The sequence below is a fragment of the Lactuca sativa genome, chromosome 3 (assembly GCF_002870075.4).
Source record: "Lactuca sativa cultivar Salinas chromosome 3, Lsat_Salinas_v11, whole genome shotgun sequence".
Taxonomy (NCBI): domain Eukaryota; kingdom Viridiplantae; phylum Streptophyta; class Magnoliopsida; order Asterales; family Asteraceae; genus Lactuca; species Lactuca sativa.
In genome coordinates, this window is record NC_056625.2 from 28,490,042 (window position 1) to 28,516,619 (window position 26,578).

At 34.2% G+C, this 26,578-nt stretch overlaps 4 protein-coding genes across 7 annotated transcripts; 2 read left to right on the forward strand and 2 right to left on the reverse strand.

Moving 5' to 3' along the window:
- Positions 1 to 911: 911 nt before the first annotated feature.
- Positions 912 to 1,625, reverse strand: LOC128132996 (uncharacterized). Its single transcript, XM_052770016.1, has 2 exons — positions 1,258 to 1,625; positions 912 to 1,177 (listed from the first exon to the last, which is right to left on the reverse strand). The coding sequence occupies exons 1-2, from the start codon at positions 1,384 to 1,386 to the stop codon at positions 926 to 928; spliced, it is 381 nt and encodes a 126-aa protein (XP_052625976.1). The 5' UTR covers positions 1,387 to 1,625; the 3' UTR covers positions 912 to 925.
- A 1,987-nt stretch (positions 1,626 to 3,612) lies between these two features.
- LOC111898502 (pentatricopeptide repeat-containing protein At4g21300) lies at positions 3,613 to 7,655 on the forward strand. Of its 2 annotated transcripts, none has more exons than XM_023894401.3 (2): positions 3,613 to 3,994; positions 4,269 to 7,655. In XM_023894401.3, exon 2 carries the CDS (start codon positions 4,481 to 4,483, stop codon positions 6,992 to 6,994), a length of 2,514 nt encoding a protein of 837 aa, XP_023750169.1. In that variant the 5' UTR covers positions 3,613 to 3,994; positions 4,269 to 4,480; the 3' UTR covers positions 6,995 to 7,655. The 2 variants fall into 2 exon arrangements, with proteins under 2 accessions (XP_023750169.1, XP_023750170.1); XM_023894402.3 differs by having other exon boundaries at positions 3,655 to 3,741.
- Positions 7,358 to 12,135, reverse strand: LOC111898503 (secretory carrier-associated membrane protein 4). Its single transcript, XM_023894405.3, has 11 exons — positions 11,945 to 12,135; positions 9,168 to 9,287; positions 9,035 to 9,097; positions 8,897 to 8,930; positions 8,598 to 8,786; positions 8,372 to 8,465; positions 8,239 to 8,284; positions 8,092 to 8,159; positions 7,931 to 7,979; positions 7,774 to 7,839; positions 7,358 to 7,665 (listed from the first exon to the last, which is right to left on the reverse strand). Exons 1-11 carry the CDS (start codon positions 11,996 to 11,998, stop codon positions 7,633 to 7,635), a joined length of 816 nt encoding a protein of 271 aa, XP_023750173.1. The 5' UTR covers positions 11,999 to 12,135; the 3' UTR covers positions 7,358 to 7,632.
- Positions 12,136 to 13,488: 1,353 nt separating this feature from the next.
- LOC122196736 (protein MOR1-like) lies at positions 13,489 to 20,233 on the forward strand. 3 transcript variants are annotated; one of them, XR_008230678.1, is made up of 9 exons: positions 13,489 to 16,893; positions 17,020 to 17,424; positions 17,554 to 17,670; positions 17,852 to 17,951; positions 18,041 to 18,182; positions 18,672 to 18,795; positions 18,953 to 19,107; positions 19,790 to 19,946; positions 20,040 to 20,233. XR_008230678.1 is itself a non-coding variant. In XM_042899854.2 (3 exons), the coding sequence occupies exons 1-3, from the start codon at positions 19,091 to 19,093 to the stop codon at positions 20,091 to 20,093; spliced, it is 228 nt and encodes a 75-aa protein (XP_042755788.2). In that variant the 5' UTR covers positions 18,803 to 19,090; the 3' UTR covers positions 20,094 to 20,233. The 3 variants fall into 3 exon arrangements, 1 of the variants encoding a protein (XP_042755788.2); XR_008230677.1 differs by having other exon boundaries at positions 17,852 to 17,945; XM_042899854.2 differs by lacking the exons at positions 13,489 to 16,893; positions 17,020 to 17,424; positions 17,554 to 17,670; ... (1 more) ...; positions 18,041 to 18,182; positions 18,672 to 18,795 and having other exon boundaries at positions 18,803 to 19,107.
- Positions 20,234 to 26,578: the final 6,345 nt, after the last annotated feature.

Below are 26,578 nucleotides of genomic sequence, written 5' to 3' on the forward strand. Positions count from 1 at the left end.
TAGACTAACCCTTATCATGATTTACAAGTCCAGGCGATGTTGTGGCTGCGTAATCATGCGATGATACCCTAACTCTTGCTAGACACATATTGAGGGAGTAATCCCCGGATTAGTATTGTCTATGCAATGTAGGCGATGATCCTTAGGTAAAGTTCGTAAGAACAATCATATAAGGAAATACGATGTAAGGAGATGAAAAGTAAATATGATATAAGAGATGACCCTTGAGATAATATCTTTAGGGAAGACTAAAAGAAGATAACGGGGATGGGTAATTGGGTTGATTGTTTGATTGTTTAAACATAATAACTATATTATTGTGGGTTGAAAACCCTATGTACTCACCAGGTTTCCCAACCTGACCCACTCAGTTTATTTACATCACAGGTGACGATATGAAGTGACATTACACTGAGAGATTTAAAGAGATGTAGATCACTAGTGTAAATAATTGTAAGTTCTGTTTATGCTTATGTTTCTGTATTAACAATGACATCCCAAACGTTTTAAAATGAAATAAATACGTTTCTTCGAAAATGTTTTAATAACGTATTTATCGTGTTTTTCTGGGAACAAATTCCGCAACATTTTTATAAAATGAAGTACTCTGATTTTTATAAAGCATAAACAAAAATCGGTCTTTTCTGGCCGTGATTTTGGGGATGTCACACAACAAGTTCTTCGAATGAAGTACCTGGTTCTAATTATGAAAGGCCATGGACGACAAACGAGGTGTTAGTTCTAACACGATGCTGGCTAAGTGTTAAGGATGGTGTATCGTTACTTTCTCCCCCGCGTTGCCTAATTGGTGATGAATGGAGTCGCATAACATCTTTGTTTAACCATGAGATGGGAGAAGGACAAAAAAGAGAAAAATCAGATGTTGTTACTAAGTGGATGGATGTAAAGGAAGAAGTGACATGGTTCAATCGAGCATGTAATTATGCGAAACGTACACCTTGTCTAGGTTGTGTTTCCCACTGCCCCGACCTCTACCATGAGAGCGACCACTGGACGACATACTAGACGAAGATTCGTCTTGTCTCCTAAAATGGTCCCGTACTGGGGATGGAACTGCTTTCCCTTCACCATATACATACTCTTGAAATGACATATAATAACAAGATGTCATCTCACCATCACCCGGTAACATGTTTTGTCTTGGTGGTTGCCCCTCCTAAAAAATTAAACATATTAAAAATACATATAAAAGTATAATAATCAAGTTTATTAATAATAAACGAAATATTTTTAAACCTGCATCTTTGACCAAATCTTGTTCACGTCAACCCATTTCAATTTTTTTGTTCCACTCCATCGTTTCATCTGAGGCAAGTCTTTATTTTTTCTCGATGCAAATCCACATGCACGAACAGTCGGAATCATCTCATATATCCATATCTATAATTTTTTACAATTACAGTAATAAAAGTTAAAATTAAAATAAAAAACATAACAATAAAACAATTTAAATATAAGAAAATTTTTATACCCTTATTGGAGCCGTAAATCCTGAGACGGAGTACTTTAAAGTTTGACCACGCTCAGAAAGTGATAAATAATTATTCCATGTATCCTCAAGGTCAACATAAGTAAAATCCCAGAGATAGCTACCCCAAGCGAAGCTAACAAAACAAAAAAACAAAAATGATTATTATATAAATTATAACTGTAATAAAATAGAACTTTTAACGTAAACAAAATATACCTGTTCCAGAGATCCAAATTCTGAGCCAAAAAAAACCAATCTTGTGGCACCCGATCATTAACTTCTTTACCCAAAAAACCTTCACACAAAATGTATATCAAACATATTCTAACTGCATCAACGTCGTCAAGTGCTAGGAATGTTCGATTTAAAATTAAACGTTTCAGGTCGCCGATTTTCACCGAACTATTAGTATGGTCCGGAAATAGCCGTTCACGCAATAAACATCTTTTTTTACTGCTTAATAATTTTCCCAACCCTTTTCTCCCAATGTTTTTTGGATACTCCCCAAAATTGAAGCCGGTAATCAAACAAAACTCTTCCGGCCCATAAACCATTTTCGTATTGCCTACTTGAAAATATAATCGTTTTATTCCATCTGGAGATAAAACAAGGTCTGGCCGGATCTGATGAAGGAACATTTTATGAAACAATAATGCGTCCCCTTGTAAACGATGGACATCAATAAAATAACCAAAGACAGTATCTCTGAAAATGGCACGTCTGACATCATCTAAAACTTCAAATACTTCCCATATGTTACCGCCTGAGCCTTTTAAGTTCGCAAAGACTTTCGTATTGATAAAACTTAAATCATGCTGCAAAAAAAAAAAAAAAAACACAAAAACAAATTAGATAACTAAAAAATATTTTGTTTTTAAAATATATGATTACGAACTGCAATAAGTACATAAACAATTAGTAATGCAAATACAATTTCTTAATTACTAATATATATATATTTCCGATAAAAAACAATAACATACACATATATAAACAATTTTCCAAGTTATACAACAAATATATTTACGATAAAAAAACAATATCATACATAATTATAAAAACATTTTATTAAACAAATTTTCAACTTAAACGACAAATATATAAACAATTTTTATCTTTCTAATTAAAACTAACATTTTATAACCATATAAACAAACAATTTTTCAAATAAAACGACAACCAAATTAACAATTTCGCAAGTTATACGACAACAGCTTTATACAAATTTTCAACTTATACGACAAACACAAACAATTTCTAACAATATATATACGACAAATTTTCAACTTATACAAATGTTATACTTATACGACAAATATATATACAAACGACTATTTTGCACATACTATAATTTAACTATTTTCACTTTATATAAACAATTATATGATAAGAATATACAAGTTTTCAGGTTATACAACAACTAAACAAACAACTAAAATAACAAATTGTAAACATTATCTACGCAGTCTCTACTTGTACATTCAAACAAAGACTAACAAAATAGTATTTAAACTTCAAGTATACTAAAGAAATATTAAAACTATCAAACACAATAAAATTACCCTTTTTTAACACTAAATAATACAACAAATGATAAAATAAAAAATAACTTTAAACATTAAAAGAGTTAAAATCTAACCATATTTGCGGGATTGTTGACATAATCCTCTATTTTCTTCAAAAACTAAGCCAAAATTTCGAGAGAAGCCCAAAGATAGAGAGAGTTTTTGTGTAGATAATGGTGAAAAATGGAGAAAAAAAAAAACGTTTATATACTCAAAAACAAGGGTATTTCGCAGATGAGACTCCATTTCGCAAATGGAGCTTCTCATCTGCGAAAGTACAAGCACCTAAAGCACAGCTGTGCTTTAGGTGCTTGTACTTTCGCAGATGAGAAACTCATTTCGCAGATGGGGCATCTCCATCTGCGAAATCGTTGGCTATTTTTGTAATTTCGATTTTTTTTTGGCTATTTTTGTAATGTCATTAGTGTAAATGGCTATTTTTATAAATTTCTTTATATTTTAAAAAGAAATTGACTTATTAGGTAATTAATTTTTGGGTTTGTTTACTTATAATTTTTTTTTTTTTTTACATTAACTAATTTTTTTGGAAGTGTACCATCGAGTAACATGATCTAGGTAACATGTTATGTCCGGTCAGTTACTACCTATCGCCTTTAGCCCCGTTTCAGAAATGGTAAATCCAAACACACGACCAAGGATCGTTTATCTTTGTCGAACAACCTGGTAACCAGTTTTCTTCTGTTCTTTCTTCTATGCGTGAATCCTAAACCCTAGATTGTGTTTTTTAATCGTAACTACCTACACTAGAGTCTACAAAGACCTAAAAAAATGATAAAGTCTCAATTGATTCGGGATATTTGAACCCTAAAGAGTGTTCTCTATTTATGAACTAGTTACACTAACGTATTCAACCAATCTGTCTATTTTGTTTTTGTTTCTGGAAATTTGGATGTCTGGTTTGCCGCACGTAACCAAGGTAAGGAGACTTCATCCTTTTGTTCTTGTTTATTCGAGTTTTTTCTTGTGCTAGATGGCAAACTTGTAAATTGTTCTCCTTACAAACAAGCAGAGTAATCTATCGATTATCATGTTATCGGCTAATTTCTACTGTTGTCGTGAGATTAGTGTTCAACAATGTACAATTAATCTTATAATAGTTGTTACATTATGTTGAAGACCCTCAACTCCTTTCGCTTAGAGGATATATTCCACATTTAAGTTCGTTTACCTTTGAGCTATTTTAATTGCAGATAGATATAAACTTCAACATTGACCTACAACAGTCTTTTCCCTTCCTGGTTTGCTGTAGTTCAAAACAGAGCTGATCCTTGCTCTGAAGCTTCATCCCAGTTGGACGATTTTAAACTGTTTCGAAATGAAAACAAATACTACTAGTTATGGACTTGGCATAGGCATAGCTTTTCAACATGGGATATGAGTAATGAGGAATTAACTTTATAGAATGTACCAAAAGAACCTCTTCTCATTCCACAGGAGATTTTCCCAAATAGCATCATCAATAAACACAAATACATCTATTGAGTTTTTCCCGAATACGAAGGAAGATTTAATATCCAAACTCGCATCAGTCTTGCAATCTTGTTCAACCCCTAATCCTGGTCCTCAAGTCGTTCAACAAGGCCAACAACTTCATGCCCAGATAATCGTCAACGGAATCAACCATGTGGGTCTTCTGGGTTCAAGATTACTTGGGATGTATATACTTTGTGGGAAATACAATGATGCTAAGACAATTTTTCATCAACTTGATCTCTTCTACGCATCGCCATGGAATTGGATGATTAGAGGGTTCACCATGATGGGGTGTTTCGACTATGCAATCTTAGTTTATTTCAAGATGTTAGGACACGAAACTTGTCCAGATAAGTATACTTTTCCATACGTGATAAAGGCATGTGGTCGTTTGGGAGCAATCCGTTTGGCTAAATCCATTCATAAGACGATTCAAATGATGGGTTTTGAGACGGATGTTTACGTAGGTAGTTCCTTAATCAAACTCTATGCGGAAAACGGCTGCATTAATGACGCACAAGACCTGTTCGATAAATTGCCTCAGAGAGATGATGTATTATGGAACGTTATTCTTAATGGTTACTTGAAACACGGGGATCCCAAACATGTTCTCTTACTCTTTAACCAAATGAGGAGTTCCAATGTTCGACCAGGCTCAGTGACCTATGCGTGTGTCCTCTCTGCATGTGCCTCTGATGCAAATATTAAACTTGGCACTCAACTTCACGGGCTTCTTACTAAGTGTGGATTTGTTTTGGATCCTCAAGTGCTCAACACATTAATTGGCGTATACACAAAGTGCCAAAGACTGTTTGATGCCCGAGAGTTATTCGATAGCATACAAGAAGCTGGATCGGTTACATGGAATGTGATAATCGGTGGGTATGTACAAAATGGACTTATGAATGAAGCTTTTAGTTTGTTTTGTGAAATGATATCTATAGGCATGAAACCAGATACTGTAACTTTGGCTAGCTTCCTTCCATGTATAACCGAGTCAACTGCTATAGACCATGGTAAAGAGATCCATTGTTATATTTTCAGACATAATGTACATTTGGATGTTTTCTTGAAGAATACACTTATTGATATGTACTTCAAATGTAGGAAAGTCGAAATGGCAAAAAATGTTTTCACTTATACTCCCGGTATAGATATTGTGATATGCACAGCCATGATATCTGGTTATGTGCTTAATGGGATGAATTTTGATGCATTGGAGATGTTTAGATGGCTGATTAACCACAAAATGAAACCGAATCCTGTCACACTCTCGAGCACCTTACCAGCTTGTGCTGGTTTAGCCGCTTTAAAATCGGGCAAGGAGTTACATGGTCAAATTGTAAAAAACGGGGTCGAAAGGTGTCATGTGGGAACAGCAGTTATAGATATGTATGCGAAATGTGGAAGGATTGATTTAGCACATGAAGTTTTTGTAAGAATGTCTGAGAAAGATCCTGTTTGTTGGAACTCTATGATTACTAGTTTCTGCCAGAATGGAGAACCAGAAAAAGCTATTGATCTTTTCCGTGAAATGGGTTCCAAATATGATTCGGTGACCATATCGGCTGTTCTTTCCGCTTGTGCAAACATACCGTTGCTTAGTTATGGGAAAGCAGTCCATGGGTTCATGACAAGAGGTGTGTTGAAAACCGATCTTTACGCGGAGAGTGCGCTAATCGATATGTATGCTAAATGTGGAAACTTGGAAACAGCAAGGACTGTTTTCGACATAATGGAAAAGAAGAGCGAAGTGTCGTGGAATAGTATTATTTCTGCTTATGGAAACCACGGTCGTCTTCAAGAATGTGTTTCTCTTTTCCGCCAGATGGAAGAATCCGGATTCCTTCCGGACCATGTCACGTTTCTTGCGGTAATTTCCGCATGTGATCATTCCGGTTTGGTTGATGATGGTTTCCGTTACTTTAAGTCCATGACGGAAGATTACGGAATTACCCCTGGGAAGGAGCATTACGCGTGTATTATCGATATGTATGGGCGGGCGGGTCGATTGAGTGAAGCTTTTGAGGCGATAAAGGGGATGCCTTTTGATCCGGATGCGGGTGTTTGGGGGAGTTTGCTTGGTGCTTGTCGTGTCCATGGGGATGTTGAGTTGGCGGAAATGGCTTCAAGACATCTTTTTGAGATGGATCCTGGGAATTCGGGGTATTATGTGTTGTTGGCGAATGTGCAAGCGGATGCTGGGAAATGGGAAGGTGTTAATAAGACGCGAAGTATGATGAAAGATAGAGGAGTTGAGAAAGTGCCTGGTTATAGTTGGATCGAGGTGAATAATGAGACCTTTGTTTTTGGGGCTGCGGACAAAGGTAATACTCGGTCTGATGAGATTTATATGTTGTTAAAGAATTTCCTTTTGGTGATTAAGGATGAAGGGCATGTGACAACTCTTCAGAAACACCATAACATGATAGAGTTTTATTAAAACTGAGTTGATTATTATTTTAGTTTTGGCCTGGGGTACACTAGATATGTTTGTTTATTAGGTTACATACATATCAAACCAAAAGTTTCAAATTGTGGAGACAAAAAGGATATGATGATTCAGTTTTGATCAGCTTTGTATTTGCATTTTGTCCTTTGTTTCTCTTGTCTAACGCCCCAAGAGGAATATAAGTTTTATTATTCTTTAGTTTGTCTTTTTAGAAATGATTCATTGTAAAGAATGCTGCAATCTATTTATATAGTTTTGGCAGCCCATATAAAATATTTTTATAACCATGTAATATGATAAATTTACAATTTTATATCATATTTAGCTATGTAAATGTAGCAATGCGCTATGATATGGTAGAAATGACAAGTATATACGACCATTTTATTTTTCATAAAGATCCTTGGAATTATTAGCTTTTTCACAAAAAAAAATAAAAAGTAAAAGAAAAGAAAAACTTGATAAACTGCCAAAAGAAAAGCATAAGCACAAAACCCTGCTAACAGCACAAATCATATTCATATTCTAACTAGTAAAGTAGTAACTCACTCCAACTAACAATATACGAACACACATCAGCAATCTTGTATTGATCTTCTCTTTTGAAAAAAAAAACATCTCATCTCATCTCACTTGTTCCCACGGAAAAACATGTAAACTTTCTGCAGAAACATAAAAAAAGCATGAGGGACTATATATTATTATATATACAAAACAAGACATCCTCCTGATTTAGAAGTTAAAACAGAATAAAAGTTTTTAAATCTAACCTGAAGCACCCAGAAACTTAGAAGTGATTCCAAGCAAAATAACCCAAATCCTACTAAATAGAAAATCTGCAACAACAGAAGAAGAATAAAAACCTGGTGATTATTTTTGCTAACAATTTATCAACAGTGATTGTAACTTGCAATATTTAGCACTGACCCCCACTAATGCATGGTCAGAGAAAACGTCAACAGCAGCAAGAATGCCCCTGGTGATTTAAAAAAAAAAAAGAGAGACAACAATTAGATTTAAAAAAAAAAATCAAGACATCGTTTTATTCTAAAACTATACACTGCAGTGAAGATAAGAGGATAACTTACGTTAATGACTTCCCATGAAAGACGATTGGAGGAGCAATAGCAGCAAATATACAAAACCCAAGGTGAAGCTGCAAAATTAAAACAAATTTTCAAATTGAGAAAGAAACATCAGCAAATGCTTCTTCTACATTAACTAGCATAACTTACCAGGTAGAACAAGAAAAACCAACTAAATTTCAAAGCACTGTCAGTCCTGTCAACACATGATGAAACAAAAACATTAATTTAGAACCATTTTTTATAATGGTTTTAGCCAAGACTAGAGATAATGTATACCCACCTCATTGCACGATAGAGTGGCCTGTACCATAGAACATAGGAAAGAGGTACTCCAAGAAGAGCATAAATTGTTGCAAGGAAAAATATCTTCACACCTGTATATATAATTTTATAATTTTGGTTTGGACTTTGAAGTTTGAAGTTTGAAGTAGTAGTAGTAGTAGTAGATGACAAAATAATAATAATAGTAAAAGAAAAGTAGTATGTAGATGATAAAATGAACTTACCACCGCCTTTGATCCAACAGACAGTCACGGCTACAACATTAAATGTAAGGCACAGAACTATCCCTAACCAACTTGCAAAAGCCAAATACTGCAACTTTTGAGCATGAACTGGTATCTCATTGCTTATATCATGATGAATTATTGGAAAAAATGGAGGCCAGTTTCTATCATCAGCTGTCGGGATGCCAGCTGTTTTTTCATATACCATCAATAAGGAAAAGCTATTACTATTACTAACCACATTCACTCTTATTATTCCCAATATTTATATCATACTAAATAGTAATACTATTACTAACCACCAGCAACAGCTTCTTCTCTTCGCTTGATGTCCTGTGTTGTGTGATGCACAAAAATACATAATTTCATGTCGCCTCAGCTGGTTGCATAGGAATTAAATACAATTAATAAAAAAACATAAAAACTCAAACACCTACCCTTTCCCTTCTTTTCAAGTCTGCTTCCCAATTAGAAAGTTCATTCTCTTTTTTCTTTGGATCCTGTAACATGACATGGCTTAATTAATATTTAATACTAAGCATCCAGAAATTACTAATTACTAATCATTACATTCACTGAATCCAATGGTATGTCCACAGTTGCGTCATGTTTTTGACCAAAACCAAGGCTACTAGCAACCATTTGAGGGATACGGGATTTTGATGCTGGAGCACCTGCACCACCACCTTTCTGCAATCAAACCCATAAAAATAACAACACTATAAAACCAAATCAAAATTCAAAATTCAAAATTGAGAATTTCTAATGTCACATCCACTAAATAATATAACATTAGCTTTTGCTTTTCTAATAACTGTTATAACTATTACTAAACAATAGCCAGTTCAACAACTTAAGAATTGCTGATTATTTAACTACTTTATCATTATTCTTGAGTCTTGTAATATTTATAAGATTGTTTCAGAGGGAAAATAATACTTACCTAACCCGTTTTTGCATCTAAAGGTTTTTTTTTTTTTTTTTTTTTTTTAAGTTTGCAGGTGGTTTCTATAAACTATTTTGGGAAATTTCCATTTTTTAAGTCTTTCTGATACAACCAATTTTACGTAAGATTTGGGTGGTTGTGGCTTAAATTTTAACATTGACTGCTGAGTATCTGCTACCTTTTCTATCTGGTAGTTTACATAAATATTAAATACAGACATCTTATCACCATAATTGCCTAACAAGGATCAGAATGAGAGGAATAATGGGAATGACAAACAGAAGTAAACTATAAAACCTGAATATTTGTGTGTATGAAACTCTAAAACATCAATATTTCAAAACTGTAATGTATAAAAAAAGTAGTACTCCTTGAATACAAGAACTAGACGATTGTTTAGATTTTTATGGTCAAACAAGTCTAATATCCCACACAAGACATAGACTTGTTTAGATTTAAAAGAATATAAACATATTGTGTTAACATAATTATATGCTTGTGACAACATATTCGAATCAAAACTAACCCAATTGATAGCAAAACTCAAAATGCATATTCACATTTGGGAACAAAGATGCTTGAATAAAGGTTAATGCACTGGTAGGCCTGGAAATGGAGCGGGTTTTGACCCTGATCCGATCCAAACCCTTAAGAATTATATGGGTTTGGAGCATAGTTTTTGATCCGTTTACCCGTTAACGATCCGTACTGCTAACCCTTTTATTAAAAGGGTCGGGTATGGATCATCACCGATCTGATCCATTTATACCCCGTCCCGTATAAATTTTAGAAATATAAATTATATTTTATCATGTCTAAAGTTTAATTTTAAATTTAATCGAAAGTCCAAAGGGAAAAAGCCAAAGGCCAAAATATTTTTACATAGGACTTGAGAAGTCAATTTCTAGATGGTCTATTAACAATAATAATGGTATCATTTCATTAATATTTCATCAAGCCGTCACTAATATCATTTATAAATCAATAAAGTCATTATCAAGCGGAAGAAAGTTTGCAATTGCTATTCTCCATCACCGCCTTCGACATTCAAAAATCAATCGGAAGTTACTACAATAGAGAATTTAATTCCAATCGAAAGTCCTCGAGTATGTAATGCATTTTCTAAATAAACATTTGTTGATTGATTATTCAAAAAACCTACGGGTTATCGGGCGGGTTTGGATGTCTGTTGATTCATTGGATAAGGGTATGGGTTTGATTATTCAAAACCCTCCGGGTTACGGAGCGGGTTTGGATTGGATTTTGAAATTTGTTAAACGGGTTTGGATCAAGGTCGATTCGCTCCATACCCGCCCCATTGCCAGGTCTATGCATTGGTGCTTGTCTAATGTCTATGTTATGTTACACGACAATAAAATAATGAAATTTGAGCCTACACATTCAAAAATCAGCTATCCGATACCATTAAAAGAAATTGGGTGAACTTGCCTAAGAAAAATATAATTTTCGTATTCATAATATAAAATATAAACAAACAAGAAGCATCTTGCTCTGTTTTGGTAATTTTAATATTATTTTACAAAACAAAAACTCAAGAGAATGACAAAAATCAGAACCTTTATCTGTTGCATCTATGCTAGTCTATTACTCCATTCGACAAATGAGATGTATTTTGCCTTGTTAAATGTGGCAACAGAATATTAATGAGATCTTGTTACAAAAATTACAACCTACATGATTTATAGTTTTTTAAGCATCCTTCATACCAAAAATGCAACACCTTCCATTTTGCTTTTTCCCACAAAATGTAGCATTTTATGTTAGGTTTGGTTTTTAAACTACTTTCATATTTCCCCGCTTAGTAATCATTTTATTACATAACATTAGTAATTTTAATATGGTGCACAAGTCATCTTGCATTTTCTGTGGAGAGGAGTATCATGTTCTAATTTGAAAGTAGTTCCACCTCCATAAGTTCGTCCAAAAGTAATAGAATCGAAATACAACTCCTACGACCTTAAAAACCAAATCAAATCTCTGTTTCTTGGAATGAATTAGGATCTCGCTACAGAATTTGGGGGCATAAGTGACTGAAATCAGTCTAGTGTTCATGAGAAGGTCCATGTTAGCTGCCTAAAGAACGCTTTTCTATTTCGAATTAACTCTCTATTTATTTTCTGCAAAATAACGAACCAATAGGACACATTGCAGTTCTCCACACAATTATCAACATTTCAGCATCAACTACCTCAGATCTACGGCAAAATTACACAAATTACATGCAAAATACATGTACAACCCTAAACACTGCGCATATACGCACATTATCCTCAAATAGAAAGCCAACCTTAAATTAAACCGAATTTTCTTCAAAAAACTACTCAACAAGCTAAAATAATGGCAGATCTAACAATAATGAGTGCGTGAAATCAGTAATTACCGAGAATGGATTGACTTCTTCATCAAAAGGATTCGTATCTTCGCGGCGATTCATGACTAATTTTTAACCGCTGTTGAAATTGAAACCAAAAATTATGCACCGTATCTTGTGGTGTGTTGTTAGATTTAGTGATTTACGTCTCTCTCACCCTCTCTTCGTGAGTGGGAACAACACCTGCGTAAGCTCTGCGTGGAACGCGGGATACTTAACTGTGAAGCGAGTTTTTTCAGTTTTGGCCCTTCAAGTTTTCAGTTTAGCTCACTAAAGATTATTGTACAACCTAGTTATAAACTTATTCGTAGGTGTGCTTTCTCATGATTTCATGAATAATTTATAAAATTGTTATGAATACATTATAATTTATCTTTTTCCTATTGGTTTTATGACTAGTGAAAAATTAACAACTTTTAACTAATTAGTTTCACCGAGTAAAATGTAAATGTCGCAACATTGTTTACATTACACTAGACATTGGTGTTAACAAATAATATATGAATACATCATTAAAATTGGCGTATAATCATTTATTTGGCCAGTTTGATTTAAATGTAAAATATATTTTTTCAAATAAGAATTCTATAAGTTGTGCACTCTATTGTGTAGCTGAGAAAAAGTATTATGATTAAACTTTTGGTATTTTTTTTACTATTAGAAAGGATGAAGTTATAAAATAATGACGTCTTTTGATGTGTTTCGTTTATGTTACTATTTGTTAGAAATCATGGTTTGATACAATAATATTAAACCATTGGAAAGTATATTAGTCAGCAATCAACAAAATACAAGAATTTTAAGTCATTTGTAAAGTATATTAATTAAAAATATTGCATTGATGAGTCAAGGAAGTAAAATTGCTTTTCCTAGATGATTTAAATAATGACTTTTTCAAAAATACAATGAATAAGTAATATAATAGCCTGAAGATGATAAATCAAAATTTATGATTTTACTTGCAAAGTTGTATGATATGATGTTCTTGGAATATTGATGAAACGATGAAAAGGAAAATATTTTAATATTATGATATTTTCATGTGAAAATTAAGATAAGTGGAAATTTAATATTAAAAATGCATCTCGTTTTTTTTTCCTTTTAAATGTTGATATTATGATGTAGTCTTTTCTCGTGTGTCGTTCGCATGATGGTTCCTAATCGAATTCACTTTGACTTATTGTTATAATTATAACGAGTAACGTATTTTGTATGGTCAATACTAAGACAAGGATCCCGTTTACTACTGCTATTTGATGGACATATGAGAATCTAAGGGTAAATTAGAGAAACATAAATGATTGGCGTGTGATATGAAAACATACAAAACTATGAGGGCCAAAATGAAAAAGATTCGCTGGAAAGATGAGATGGATACAAGTCATACAACGTTATGATGTAGGCCAGGGGCATGCTCATGCGACACGTCATTAAAATTGCAGGTATAGTGTCACTATTGTGTCCGCTGTGTCACGCTTCCACCTATTTATGGGAAAAGATATTAAGAAAAATGTATGTATCTTCGTTATATAAGTCTGAGATCATATCATATACCTATAAGAAAGCCATCCAACTTTTTGGCAGCGTCGACAATTTCCCGTGAACGCCTAGGAGTAGTGATCGGTTTCAAGATCTGACGACTGCTTTGCGTAGCGTCTCCGTCTGTTTTCCGTCGACCGATCACTTCAAAATCAGACAGCCGATTAGGCTAAGGGAAGTGGTAACATTTTTAACATCTTGTCATGTCAAATTTTAGAGTGTCACCTCAGTTTTGACCATTTAGCACCTAATCTTAGCATTTGGTAGGGAGTGATAACACCTTAACACTTCATTTTTTTTATTTTCTTTTTTTAATTTGATTAAATTACGTTGTATTAAAATAGAAACATTTTTTGTACATAAATATTAAATAAATTTTATTTTTTAGCCACTAAGAAGATAAAGTTCAATATAAGTTATATATTACTAATATATACTCCCACAAGCTCCAATCATATCCTTTTTAAGATATAACGTAGCTATTACTTCATTATCCATATTAATTAAACTCCTCAAATAATGGGTCACACATAGTATATTTTTAGTTAACTGCCATCATAAATGCAATATGAGCTTGTAAATACCACTCAACTGTGCTTACATGCATAGTATGTGTCTTCCCACTACTTGTTACACCATATGTAAATACTGTATTTGTAGTCATACATTAGCCCCAACTAGTGTTTTACTCAATCTATTTTTTAATTTGTACGAGGAATAAACTCAGGCAATTAGCGTAATAGTGTTTTTAAATTTGGATATAGTTTTACCACACCATTTATGCCGTCCATAACAGCCTTTATAACAGGTCCATGAGCTACTTCATACATTTCATGAGTCTCCGCAAAGGATCCAAACACCCTATATGTTATATTGTAACGCTCGCAGATTCGGACTAGACACTTTAGAGATAATAAGCGTTAAAAATGACTTTTTGATAGAAGATTATTTAGGATAAATAATCTCAACAAAAGTTATAGTATATGTGACACAGATTTCGTACATATAAAGAACGCTAAAATCAAACTTAGAATGAAGAAGTTATGATTCTTCGAAGTTTCGCGATTAAACCGACACGACTATACGTATCGTAAAAAGTGAATTTTAGATAAATTACTTTAGCCTTAATAATCTAAATGAAAGTCGTAGTATTCATTAAATCGAGAGCGTGCACATAGAGAACGTCCAAATCTAAATTCAGTATAGGAAGTTATGATTTTTCGAAGTTTCAGCGCAACAGTGCAACACAAATCGAATTTTAGATCGGTCAATTTTAGCCAAAATGATCTAAATGAGAATTAAATATCTCATTAATAGGAGTTCAATGATAAAAAGACAGTAAAAAATGGAGTTTGTATGTAGAAGTTATGAATTTTACACGGTCATCAACAGTGTGATCTTCTCATACTATTAAATTTAAGATCGGTCGAGAATTAGCCGATGGAGTAAAAGGAAAGTTGTAGTAATTGTAAATACCTACGCGTGGATATAAAGAACGTCAAAAACGGAGCTCATATGCGAAAGTTATGAATTTTTTAAGATCGGCAGTTTTACCTGCGTCCGGTGTCACGTGTCAGCATCAGGCGAAGCCTAGGTGCCTACGCAAGCTCACGACATGAGAGGCATGTCTCACGAAGTGAGAGGCCCTTGGACAGCCTATAAATAGAGCCGAATTTCACTCATTTCTTCACACATTTCCATTCCATCCTCTCCCAAACCCCTAAGGCCTCAATGCCTTTCTCTGTCACTTCCTAGGTGTTAGTAGCAAAGTTGCGGAGCGTCGGAAAGCCCCGGGAAATAGAGCTTTTGGTTTAGAATTCCTGCCCACGCAGAGTCTGGTTTCTCGCTAAACCACCTGTAAGTTGATTTATGCTTACCGTACTTTAAGTATAACTTATTTTTAAGTTCATTATCGTTATTATGAACCTATAAACAATATTTATCAGTGATTACAAGTCGATATTGATTGATCTACTTACTAGGATGATGTCTAGGTTGAATTTACTGAGGTGTTTAAAGTGGTATTTCAAAACAGTATACTTTGTATACCAAACGGACCCTACCTCCGATATGATCCTACCTGGTTGTTCCTTACTTGATAAATCTTGAAGTAGACTTTGAATTAATGATGAATCCAGACTAATAATTAGTCGTAATAAATATCAGACTAAGACTTAGTGATAATGATATTAGGTTACGTGGAAGGAAAAGACAGTTGCTAGGAGCGAAGTGTTATCTGAGTTTCGAGTCATCACTTTAACAAGTGAGTGCATAGTCCATTTCATGAACATGATTTTAAGACAAATATTAATTAAAGTATTAAATATATGTTTATGTGTGAGATATTTGATATTGCCTGAAATACGTGTTAAGAGCATATCTAATAATATATGATGATTTAGTACTTACAAAATAAACCTAAACTAATTAAGATGCACTACTAGAAAAAAGGCCTTTAATGACGCGCAAAAAATGACACTCACCGATAGAGGGCGCGCATTTGTGGGTGCCCTAAAAAATAGTGTCAGTTTTGCAAAATTTGAAGGATAGAAAACACGCATTTGTGCGTGCCCTAAAATTAGTGTTAGAAAAGAAAAAAAAGAAAATGCGGAGGGCGCCTTTTATAAAACGTGCGTCATGTAAGTATGTCGCTTTATAAATTTTTAATGAAACACGCCTTTTAGGCAGGAAATGATCGATTGACAAAAATCCCCAAAATTTTGGAGGACCCGCTCATTCATTCCTCTCCACTTGCTGATGACCTTCATTTTCTCCCCCTCCTTCTCTCTGTAAAACCTAGCAGCCGCCACCACCAGAAACATGGTTTTATGTTGGCTTCGTTCTGTGTTGTAAGAACGAGAGTCTGATCCTCCATTAATAGCTAAAGGGGGGAAATCCCCCAAAATTTTGAAGTACCCCGCTCACTCCTCTTCACCTCTACCCTACTCCATCTACAACGACTCCCCATGTTTACAAACCCTATAATTCAAAACGATTTTCCATTCCTCACGAGTGCTTTCCAGTCAACGACCTGATCAGCCTCATCGGCAACCTCGGTCTCACCTCACCTCGTCAGCGAGCTGAGGCTCACCTCTACACACATGCGACTACAACTCTTCAAATCACCTAAGCCCTACCCTTTCTCTCTATTCACCCGCCTCTTCACCCACGTCCAACGCCTCCAACAAGAAGCCCTAGGGCCTCCGCCTTCACCCACGTTCTCACTGTCGATCGTGAATCGGTTTTCAGGTTATTCCAAGATTCAACCAACACGGAGGTGGAGGTAGGTTCCGATTTCGTATCAAAAGACTTCACCTTCAGGCGGAACAAAAAACTAGGGATCAATTCGATTAATCAGTAGCAAAATTAAGACATAATCTCAAAACTTGGCATGGAAAGAGTCTTGAAATCCACTTCAGGTAAGTTATTAACATGGATTGTCTATCTCCTGCTTCTTCTCTCAAATTAATAGCAGCCGACAAAAGAGCTTTGAGAATGATATCTGGTGCTTTCTTGATTCTCACCCAAATTGTGTTTTCTTGCAGGTTCGTTCATTAAGTTTCTACCCTCATCGACGCACAATAGAGGCTGGTTTCGTGGGTTCTTTCACCTTTACACCAACGACGGTGGAGCTAGAGAGAGAGTTTATGGTGTGCAGTTAATGCTATTCAAATATGTTATTTACCAGCCTCATCCAGGTTTCAGAACCAACTTATTCTCGAATAATCTCTGCTCAGATCCAATACCTTCCTTATTCCTCATTCAGTATCCTCATTCCTCACCTGATCAGCGAATCCAATTCCCCTCCACCTTACTCCAACTCGATCGGACTCGACTCACTTACTTATACCCACTGGAACCGATCAAGTAAGTTTATCTTACACAAATAAGACATAACTAAAAATAATGATGTTGAAGTTGAAGCACAAAGAGGCAGATGGAAGGGAGAGGTACACTAACTTATTTCTCTTATCTGTTTCTTTCACAGTCTCATCATTTTGCTCTGTTTTGGGTACTTATTACATATAACATCTATGTTCTATTATGGTCATTCATTGTTTTCTTTTGTGTTTTTACAGGAGCATGATAGTTACTGCAGGTGAATGCAGAAGTATGTAGGTGTTGATATCACATCAATGGTGACTCTACCAGTACTCATTTTTGAACCCATGACAATGCTACAGAAAATGGCAGAGGTATTTCCCAACACCAAAATGTTTCTATAATCTATATCTTCTTCTTCTTTTATAATTGTTCATAGTAAATTAGTAATGAGTAAGAGACTTTTATTGTTTTTGTAGTTGATGGAATACGCCCATCTATCACGTTTTTTTTAAATATAAAAAATATGGATGATATATGTTGTTATAATTGCAGAACTCGTTTGAAGCTAAAGAAAGATGGATTAATTCTAGAATCAGTACCCCCTCCAACAAAAGTCATCAATTTAATATTTGGAAGAACATAGTTGGTTCGGGTGCATGATTTTTAAATACACAAAAGTAAACTTCAATTTTTTTACATTGTATATAAATTTACTTGCTTTGTTTTTTAATTTGTGTGCAGTGCTGGATGATATGAAGTGTATGGATATGTATACAATTCGAAAGAACCAAAAATATTAATGACAGGAAAATAGAATGAATCCATGAGCTATCAGCCTTGTGATTATGAAGAGGAACCTGTCCCAAATACTGAACTCACACAGGTGTTGTCCCACTAACCATGTCTACCACTATCATAAAAAACCTACCATAATGTCAAAGTAGTAAAATACCCCTTCACTAAAATACCCTGCCAAAAATATCACAGTGATATTTTGCTTTTCTGTTGAATATTTTATTACTATATCAATTACAATATAGTCTTGCGCTTTATACTTAACAAAAATGTAAACATGGTTGAATAAAATACAAGTGTTAAAGTTCCCAAATGAGTCTGCTATATTTCATGTATATTTTAAGAATGACAATCTTGCCCTTAGCTGTATGTTTGGACAACATGTGATCTTTACTGAACATGCAGCTGTATCATCTACTACTCATCTGTGTCCATACATTGCATATGTTCAACCGGTTCACCCATCATGATATATATATATATATATATATATATATATATATATATATATATATATATATATATATATATATATATATATATATATATCAACCATACTTCCCATAATTTTCTGCAGATATTATTGAAGACCTATACAGTCCTAGGACCGCAGCAATGGACTTTGTGAGCGAACTGGTAAGAAAACATGGAAAAGAGAAGCTTCAAAAGTTCATATTATTTATTGTGGAGATTTTTAAAAGGTATACATACCAATCTTCTAGCTATTTCATAAACAACATGTTAATTTGTCTTAACAATTATGGTCCTACTTTGATTGATTAGATATGAAGTATCATTGGTTGTTAGTTGTTATTATGGTCAACTCATTGAGTTATTTCTTTACTATCCATTGAGCAGTTTGTGCACAAGAATTGGCTTAAGCTCCTTGAACCGAGTTTCAGCAAGATCAAAACCATCCTTCCGGTGTTCCTGCAATAAAAAAAACAAGTCAAAGAAGATTTACTGAAAAGAAAAAAAGTATTAATGGTGTAATTAATGGCTATTCACTACAGGTAAATCGATAAAATGGTGAAAGTAAAGCTTTCCGGTGTGAGCAGTATGTTCATATGCTGCCATTTGCCAGTAACTGTTTGTCCGCTTATAGAAGTCCTTTAGAGCTTCCTCGGGCTTTTTAACACAAAGAATAATAATTTATAATTCAGCAATCTTAGAATCAATGTTTATATTTAAAAAAAAAATTTGCAATTAAAAGTTACCATTGGAGTTCTCTGTGAGTCAGATATCCCCAGACTAGCTCTTCTTTGATCAATTCTTGCATTGCCTAATGAAAATATGACCCTTAAGTCTGAGATTAACCGACTCATTGGTGCACTTACATTTTGATCAAACATACATACTTTATTCCTTATACACAATAATATACACATTAATGTAGTTTACCTTCTACGACTACCTACTGTAATGATGCACTTACATTTTGTTAGCCATAATCACAACCAACTTGTAACTAAACCCATAATAGCAAGCAACCTGTAAGTACATTCTTTTACACACAATAGGAATTTAATTTTGTTTTTACTATGGTGTAAAAGATATATGTACGTTGCCCTTATTGGTAGAGAGAGAGAGAGAGGGGGAGAGAGAGAGAGAGAGAGAGTAAATGAGCATGTTGATATATTAATTACTTAAGTAGATTGATTTAATTGGGGTTTGTTGTTAATATTAATATTATAGAGCGGGAGCGGATGACAAGCCTTTGTGGATGGTGAAAACGGTTCTTCATGAGCTTGTAAAGCTTCGTGGGACAGTAATAAATGGTCATCTTTCCATGGTCCCAATTGACATGGAACCCCAACCCATAATCCTTGACTACATCGATCTTAATCTTCAGGTATGCACCTATTCTATTATCTCTTTAATATTATGCATTATCAACATCTTATTTATTATGTATTAATTGTAATTGTTTTATGAACATTGTCAGACATTGGCTGCTGCCAGAATGTTGACCCCTGCTGGCCCTGTTGATCTTGAATAAGCAAAGGGGCAATGAATTGTATTTTTTGTATCTAATTCGTTTGTAAATCTTTGTTACAACTTCTATTGATTTGTTTTATCTTTCCATGGAACGATTATTTGTATGAAATTAAATTTATGCAATGGATTCTATTTTTTGTATATGATATTTTATTTTCTATTATGAAACATTAAATACAAATTTAATTTGAAAATAAGTAAATCTATAAATAATATTTTTTTAAACATTTAAAATTACGATACGCAAAAATGTGTGTCGTCTTCATTTATGACATGGCCTTTCTTGACAGGGGCTTCCTTGATACGCATTGCGTGTCATAAACACGCGCGTCGTAAGGTTACAACACGCAAATGCGTGTCGTCTTCCTTTATGACAGGGCCTTCCTTGATACGCATTGCGTGTCATAACCGCGCGTCGTAAATGCGCGTCGTCTCTCTTTATGACAGGGCTTTCCTTGACACGCATTTGCGCGTCGTCTGAGTGTAACGCCCGTGTTTCTAGGCTTGCCATTTTAGCAATGTAATAGTCTAGGTTAACTATTGTAACCCCAATTTGAAATAATAAAAATGTATTATTTGTGAATTATGTGATTTATGTGTTTATTTTCTTAATTGTTATAATTTAATGAATTAAGAATAAAATAAGCGTCAAAATTAAAGTGTGAGATAAGCCTGATATCTTTGCATAAAGTTGTAGTGGTTGAAACAAGGATTCCGGAGATATAAGGAATGCCAAAATCCGAGTTATAACGAAGAAGTTATGACTTGTCGAAGTTTCGCGACGGAACCGGCACGACGCCGAGTGACGTAAATCATGAATTTAAGATAGAGCGATATTTAGCCTTAGCGATCTAAACGAAAGTCGTAGATTTCGTTAAACCGAGAGCGTGCATAAAAGGAACGCCCAAATCTGACTTCGTATGAGAAAGTTATGATTTTTCTAAGTTTTGACTTAGCAGTATGCAGCCCAAATACTCGATTTGAGATCGAGCAGTTTTTAGCCGAAACAATCTAAATGAGAATCGAAGATCTCGTTGTTAGTAGCGAAGTGATGAAAGAATAGGCGAGAACGGACGTCGGACGAAGAAGTTATGATTTTATAACGAAGTTTTCCTGTCCGAGCCTTCTAAAAATAATTAATAAAAATAAAAGTCAAAATTAGCCGACGGAGTCTAAACGAAAGTTGTAGAGCGTAGTCTCACCTTCGCGTGGATATAAAGAACGTCGAAAACGGAGTTCGTAATAAATATTTAATATTTATTATAATTTAAACTCCGATATTATCCGAAGAGAAGCGAGGCGGTCTATCCGAAGTACGCAGCGCGTACTGCTATACGCCCCGCGTATAGCGTAGGGCACTTGAGTTCTACGGAGTAGTGAGTCGTAAGCGATGACGTAGAGGGCCCGGTGACGTAAGCGCTGACGACCACCGAGGCGTACGCCCCGCGTAGCCTCGTACGCCCCGCGTACGTGCGAGGGTTCAGCACCTATAAAAGGAGGTCTGAAGCAGCCGAGTTTTCTTTTACAAATTCATCATCTTCTCTCATCTTTTGCCTCGATTTGCGTGCCAATCATATCCCGAAGCCCCGATATCATTCCCGAGCCCCGAAGCAAGATCCGAAGCCCCGAGGATCCCGAGGAGTGTTATTCCCGAGCCGATGCTCTGCCCGCGAGGAGTTCGATTTTGGTGAAGATCTTCCATATCTATCGAAGTATACTACTTCTATAAGCCGTAGTGTTGTCGGATCATCTTCTGATCAAGTGAGTGTATAGTCCCTTTTCAATACGCAATATTATGAAGTATTTGATATAAAATACGTGCTACGTGTATATATTTTGTGGTTATATGTGTGAATGTATATTCTCTACGAAATACGTGATTTGTGTGTATGCCTCATATGTTATGTGGAATATGTATTGATTAAATCATGTTATACAGTTTTTTTTAAACAATGTATAAAAAATGTATATTTTTATCTACTAATATGTTGGGTAGAACATGGGTAGATAATTGGTGTGTAATAAACAGATGAGAGGCCTCGGTGTTATTGGTGTTATTCTAGTCATTCAGCAGAGTATGGATGACGACCACGGACTATTCTAGACTGTCCTGTGGAACACTAGCAGGCTCATTACCTGTAGGTGTTGTGAACGACGTGTTCACCGGTGTACTCTATCCCCCACATGGTTGCCTATAGGACACTTATTGTCGAGGAAGCCCCTCTGCAGTAATGTCCGTCCCGATGAAAATCCTGAAATAAGTTCCTTATAATAGACGTTGTTTTTAGGAACGTAAGGTGAGGATAACGGGAATGGGTAATCGGGTTTATTGTGGATTGTTGGAATTAAATATAATTATTGTGGGTTGAAAACCCTATATGCTCACCAGGCTCCCAAGCCTGACCCACTCAGTTGATTTGTATTACAGGAAGTGGCGCAAGAGCTTAAGATGGGCGAATCATCAAGTTGTTTTGTTTACAAGTCTGTATATGTATATATTTGATGAACGACTTGTAATGATATCGTTTATGCTTTATGATATGTATCGGAACATGACATCCCGACTTTTGATTATGAAATGAAATCATATTTCTATATGAAATGTTTTGATAAATATCTATTTTATCATGTTTTGTTTTTGGGAACAAATTCCGCATCTCTTTTAAAATCAAACGGATTTACTCTGAAAATGTTTTAAAAAGTATAAATGAAATCGGTCTTTTCTGGCCGAGATTTTGGGGATGTCACACTGAGCGTTTTACGACACGCAATGAGCGTCGTAAAAGGCCTTTTTTCTAGTAGTGATGAATATCAAGTAGTATCTCCTTATGAGTACGGGTGAGATATACACAGAGGGTAGAACTTTAAAATTTGTCATTGATTCGAGAGCATGGATTAGACATAGTCATTCGTCCTTAGTCCGAGAGTATGGAGAGAGCATAGTCATTTATCATTAATCCGAGAGCATGGATTAGACATAGTCATTCGTCCCTAGTCCGAGAGTACTGAGTGGGCATAGTCATTTCTCATTGATCCGAGAGCATGGATTAGACGTAGTCGTTCATACCTGATCTGATAGTATGGATTATGTAAAGTCATTCATTTTAGATCTGAGAGTATGGATTGTGTCGTTGTGAGGATCGATGGGGTGGGGTAAATTGATTATATGATGTGAAATTGTATCTTTCGAGTTCTAATATATATGTGTGTGTGTGTTATAACATTATGGGATTGAAATCCCTATGTACTCACCAGGTTTCCCAACCTGACTCACTCAGTTTATTGTATCATAGGTAGTGGTATAAAAGATACATTCTACTGAGAGATTCAAGGAGTATTAGGCCACTAGTTTAATTACTGTAAGTCTTGTAATATTTTGTTATGCTTATGTTTCTGTATTGACGATGATATCCCAATGTTTTAATATAAATAAAATATATTTCTTCGGAAATGCTTTGATAATATCATTATCATGTTTTCTGGGAACAAATTCAGCAATATTATTCTTCAAAAATGAAACTCTGATTATTAAATAAGCATAAACAAATCGGTCTTTTCTGGCTGTGAAATTGGGAATGTCACATATACAGAACATATAAGGAAACCGAATTGTGATGAAAATATTGTCACCTCCTTTCGGTCTGGAGAATTCATCAATCGGCCCATCTTGGATAAGAGGTCAAGGGCGTAATTGGCATTTCCATTCACAGCAAGTCCTGAAATAACTGAGGTCCAGGAAACCGAATCTTTATGTTCCATTTCTTCAAACACTTCCAGTGCCTTCTCTGTTAAACCACATTTATAGTACATATCGATCAAAGAGTTCCCAGAGTATAAATCTTGTTTTATGTTGTTTTTACAAATGTAGTCATGGACGGATTTGCCCATATCGATTGAGCATAGATGATCACATGCAGAGAGCACGCTAGCAACTGTGATTTCATCAGGTTTAATGTTTGTGTTCTTCATGTCAAAAAAGAGACTAAATGCATCAGATAATTGAGAACCGTTGTAACGCCCCGATTCTCAGTTATTGTTTAGATAAGAATTTTTGGGTTAAGCTCTACTCGACGAGTTGGTTGACCTACTCGTCGAGTAGCAGCATGGTGGGATCGTGTGTTAAGTGACCTACTCGACGAGTCCATATTGGGACTCGGCGAGTAGGAGCTGGCAGATGAAACCTTAAAACCCTAATACGCGTGTGTGTGTAACAGGGTTGCACACATGCGACATTTTTCTTTTCCTCCCAATTCACTTTTTTTCTTTTCCTCTGAAAATATAATTATAAAATTCAATTTTTTTTGGAAATAACTACTTTTACTCTTTTACCCTTTAGTTGTAGTTTAGGGTAATAGGGTTGCACACATGCAACATTTTTCTTTTCCTCCCAATTCACTTTTAGTACAACGTTTAGATTTGGATAACCCTTTACAATTCAATACCTAACTATGAATTTATACTTTATAGAGGTAATAAAAACCAATAGATACTGATAACTACATGTTTACACATTAATTTGAAGCATATGCATATAATCTCTCTATTCTAATAAATGAATATATTTATTCTCCTATTGACAAGTTTCATACTATAAGAACTCCTCATTAATATTATATGTCACCTATCATGCCACTTGTCAACCTATTAATTATTAATTTCAAATTTCAAAATTTAAATTTCCCACTCTAATTACATTAATTTAATAATTGATTCTCCATTTTAAAATTTTAAAAATTTTCACCCTAATTATATTACATTAATAACATTAAATTAAAAAATAAAGTAAAATTAATACAAATTATAATGTTATATAATTTCACGTATTTATTTAAATCAACGATTATAATTTTATATAACTAAAAAATATACCTTAATTAATAATTTATTTAAAATAATCGATTAATAATTTTGATTTTTTTAACATGAAACTTCAATTAATTTTATAACCGTGGTTCTTATGGATTATAAACTAGTCACTAAATAAATAGTTTGGTACATATGTATAAAAGCTTTCACGAAATACAAGGCCACAAATAATTGGAAACAAAACTCGTTATATAACATAAAACCTTATGTTTTATCTTCAATTAGGCTGTCAAATGTTGCTTCTTAATGTTTAAGGAATACTTGATACGATTTTACTGTTTTTATTTTAAAAGTATACTAGGTGTGAGACCCGTGAACTACACGAGGTTATTACAAGAAATGAATTTTTGCATTTTTATCTCTTAATAGCATCATACTTTCATTTGTATCACATAATACATTATGACGATATTAAGGGATAAAGAGGCAAGTATGATGCCATTATGGTGTAAAAACAAAATATAAATTATGATGCTATTACACAAATTAACAAACAAAAACAACAGGAGCAGGGGAAATATTATTTAAGAACTGCAAAATCATAAAACTAAAGCCAAATATAAGTCTATAATGTTAAAAATAAACAATCTATAAAGTAGAATGTTATTACATTATTAAAACAAACATATTTAATGCAGTAAAATCAACAAACACTGTACAATTGGAATAAAAGGAAGCTAATATGTGCTATAAAGAGTATATGTGTTATAAAGATTGATTTTTTATTTGCTTTTTTGCATTGTTAAAGACAAATACGAACAACATACTTAAAACATAATTAAAGACATAAAACATAATTAAAGACAAATACAAACGACATACATAATTACACACAAACACACAGTGATAACACGGTTAAAAAAGTAATTGATTTTAGCGCTGTGTAGAAGCATATTCCAACCTTGCGTAGAAGCTGCAAGGTAACAAATATACACTTTATCTAAGCAAATTAGTATAAGATAATGACAGTAAAATGTATGCAGGATGTTGCATTTTTGAAAAATAAATGTCTGCATACACAAACAGTAAAACATAGTAGTTTCAATTTGGTGTTTAAAGTGGTAGAAATGTGGTAGTATACTCATATTTTATAAATTAAAACGACATGTCACAAAGTAGTTAGTTGAGAAGGGAAAAAGGTTAATTTACAACAAATACACAAAATAAGGAAATCATTATACAGAAGTGGATGGAGTGTGGATGCAAAATAAGACCGAAAATGATATACAAATCAAGTTTTGTGCAACACATATAGAACATCTAAAAAGTTAATAATACCTCAAGTACCACCTACCTACTTATACTATCAAGGATGTATCATTCAGATAGACAACAATTTGATAGAGAAAGTCGTCCCCCAGAACAACTGTACCACCTGTGGAGATAACAAACAAATACTTGATTAAAAAGATGTTACTACCCTTATACTCACAAGTAAATTTGGGGGTTATCAATTATAACAAACGAACACCAATAAACAATATGAAACATTTTTACTCATTCAAATAGAATATAAGTATTATGTTATCATGAACAAAAAAAGATAACAAACAAATTCTTAATTAAAAAGACCATACTACCCTTATACCCACGAGTAACTTTGGGGGTTATCAATACTTA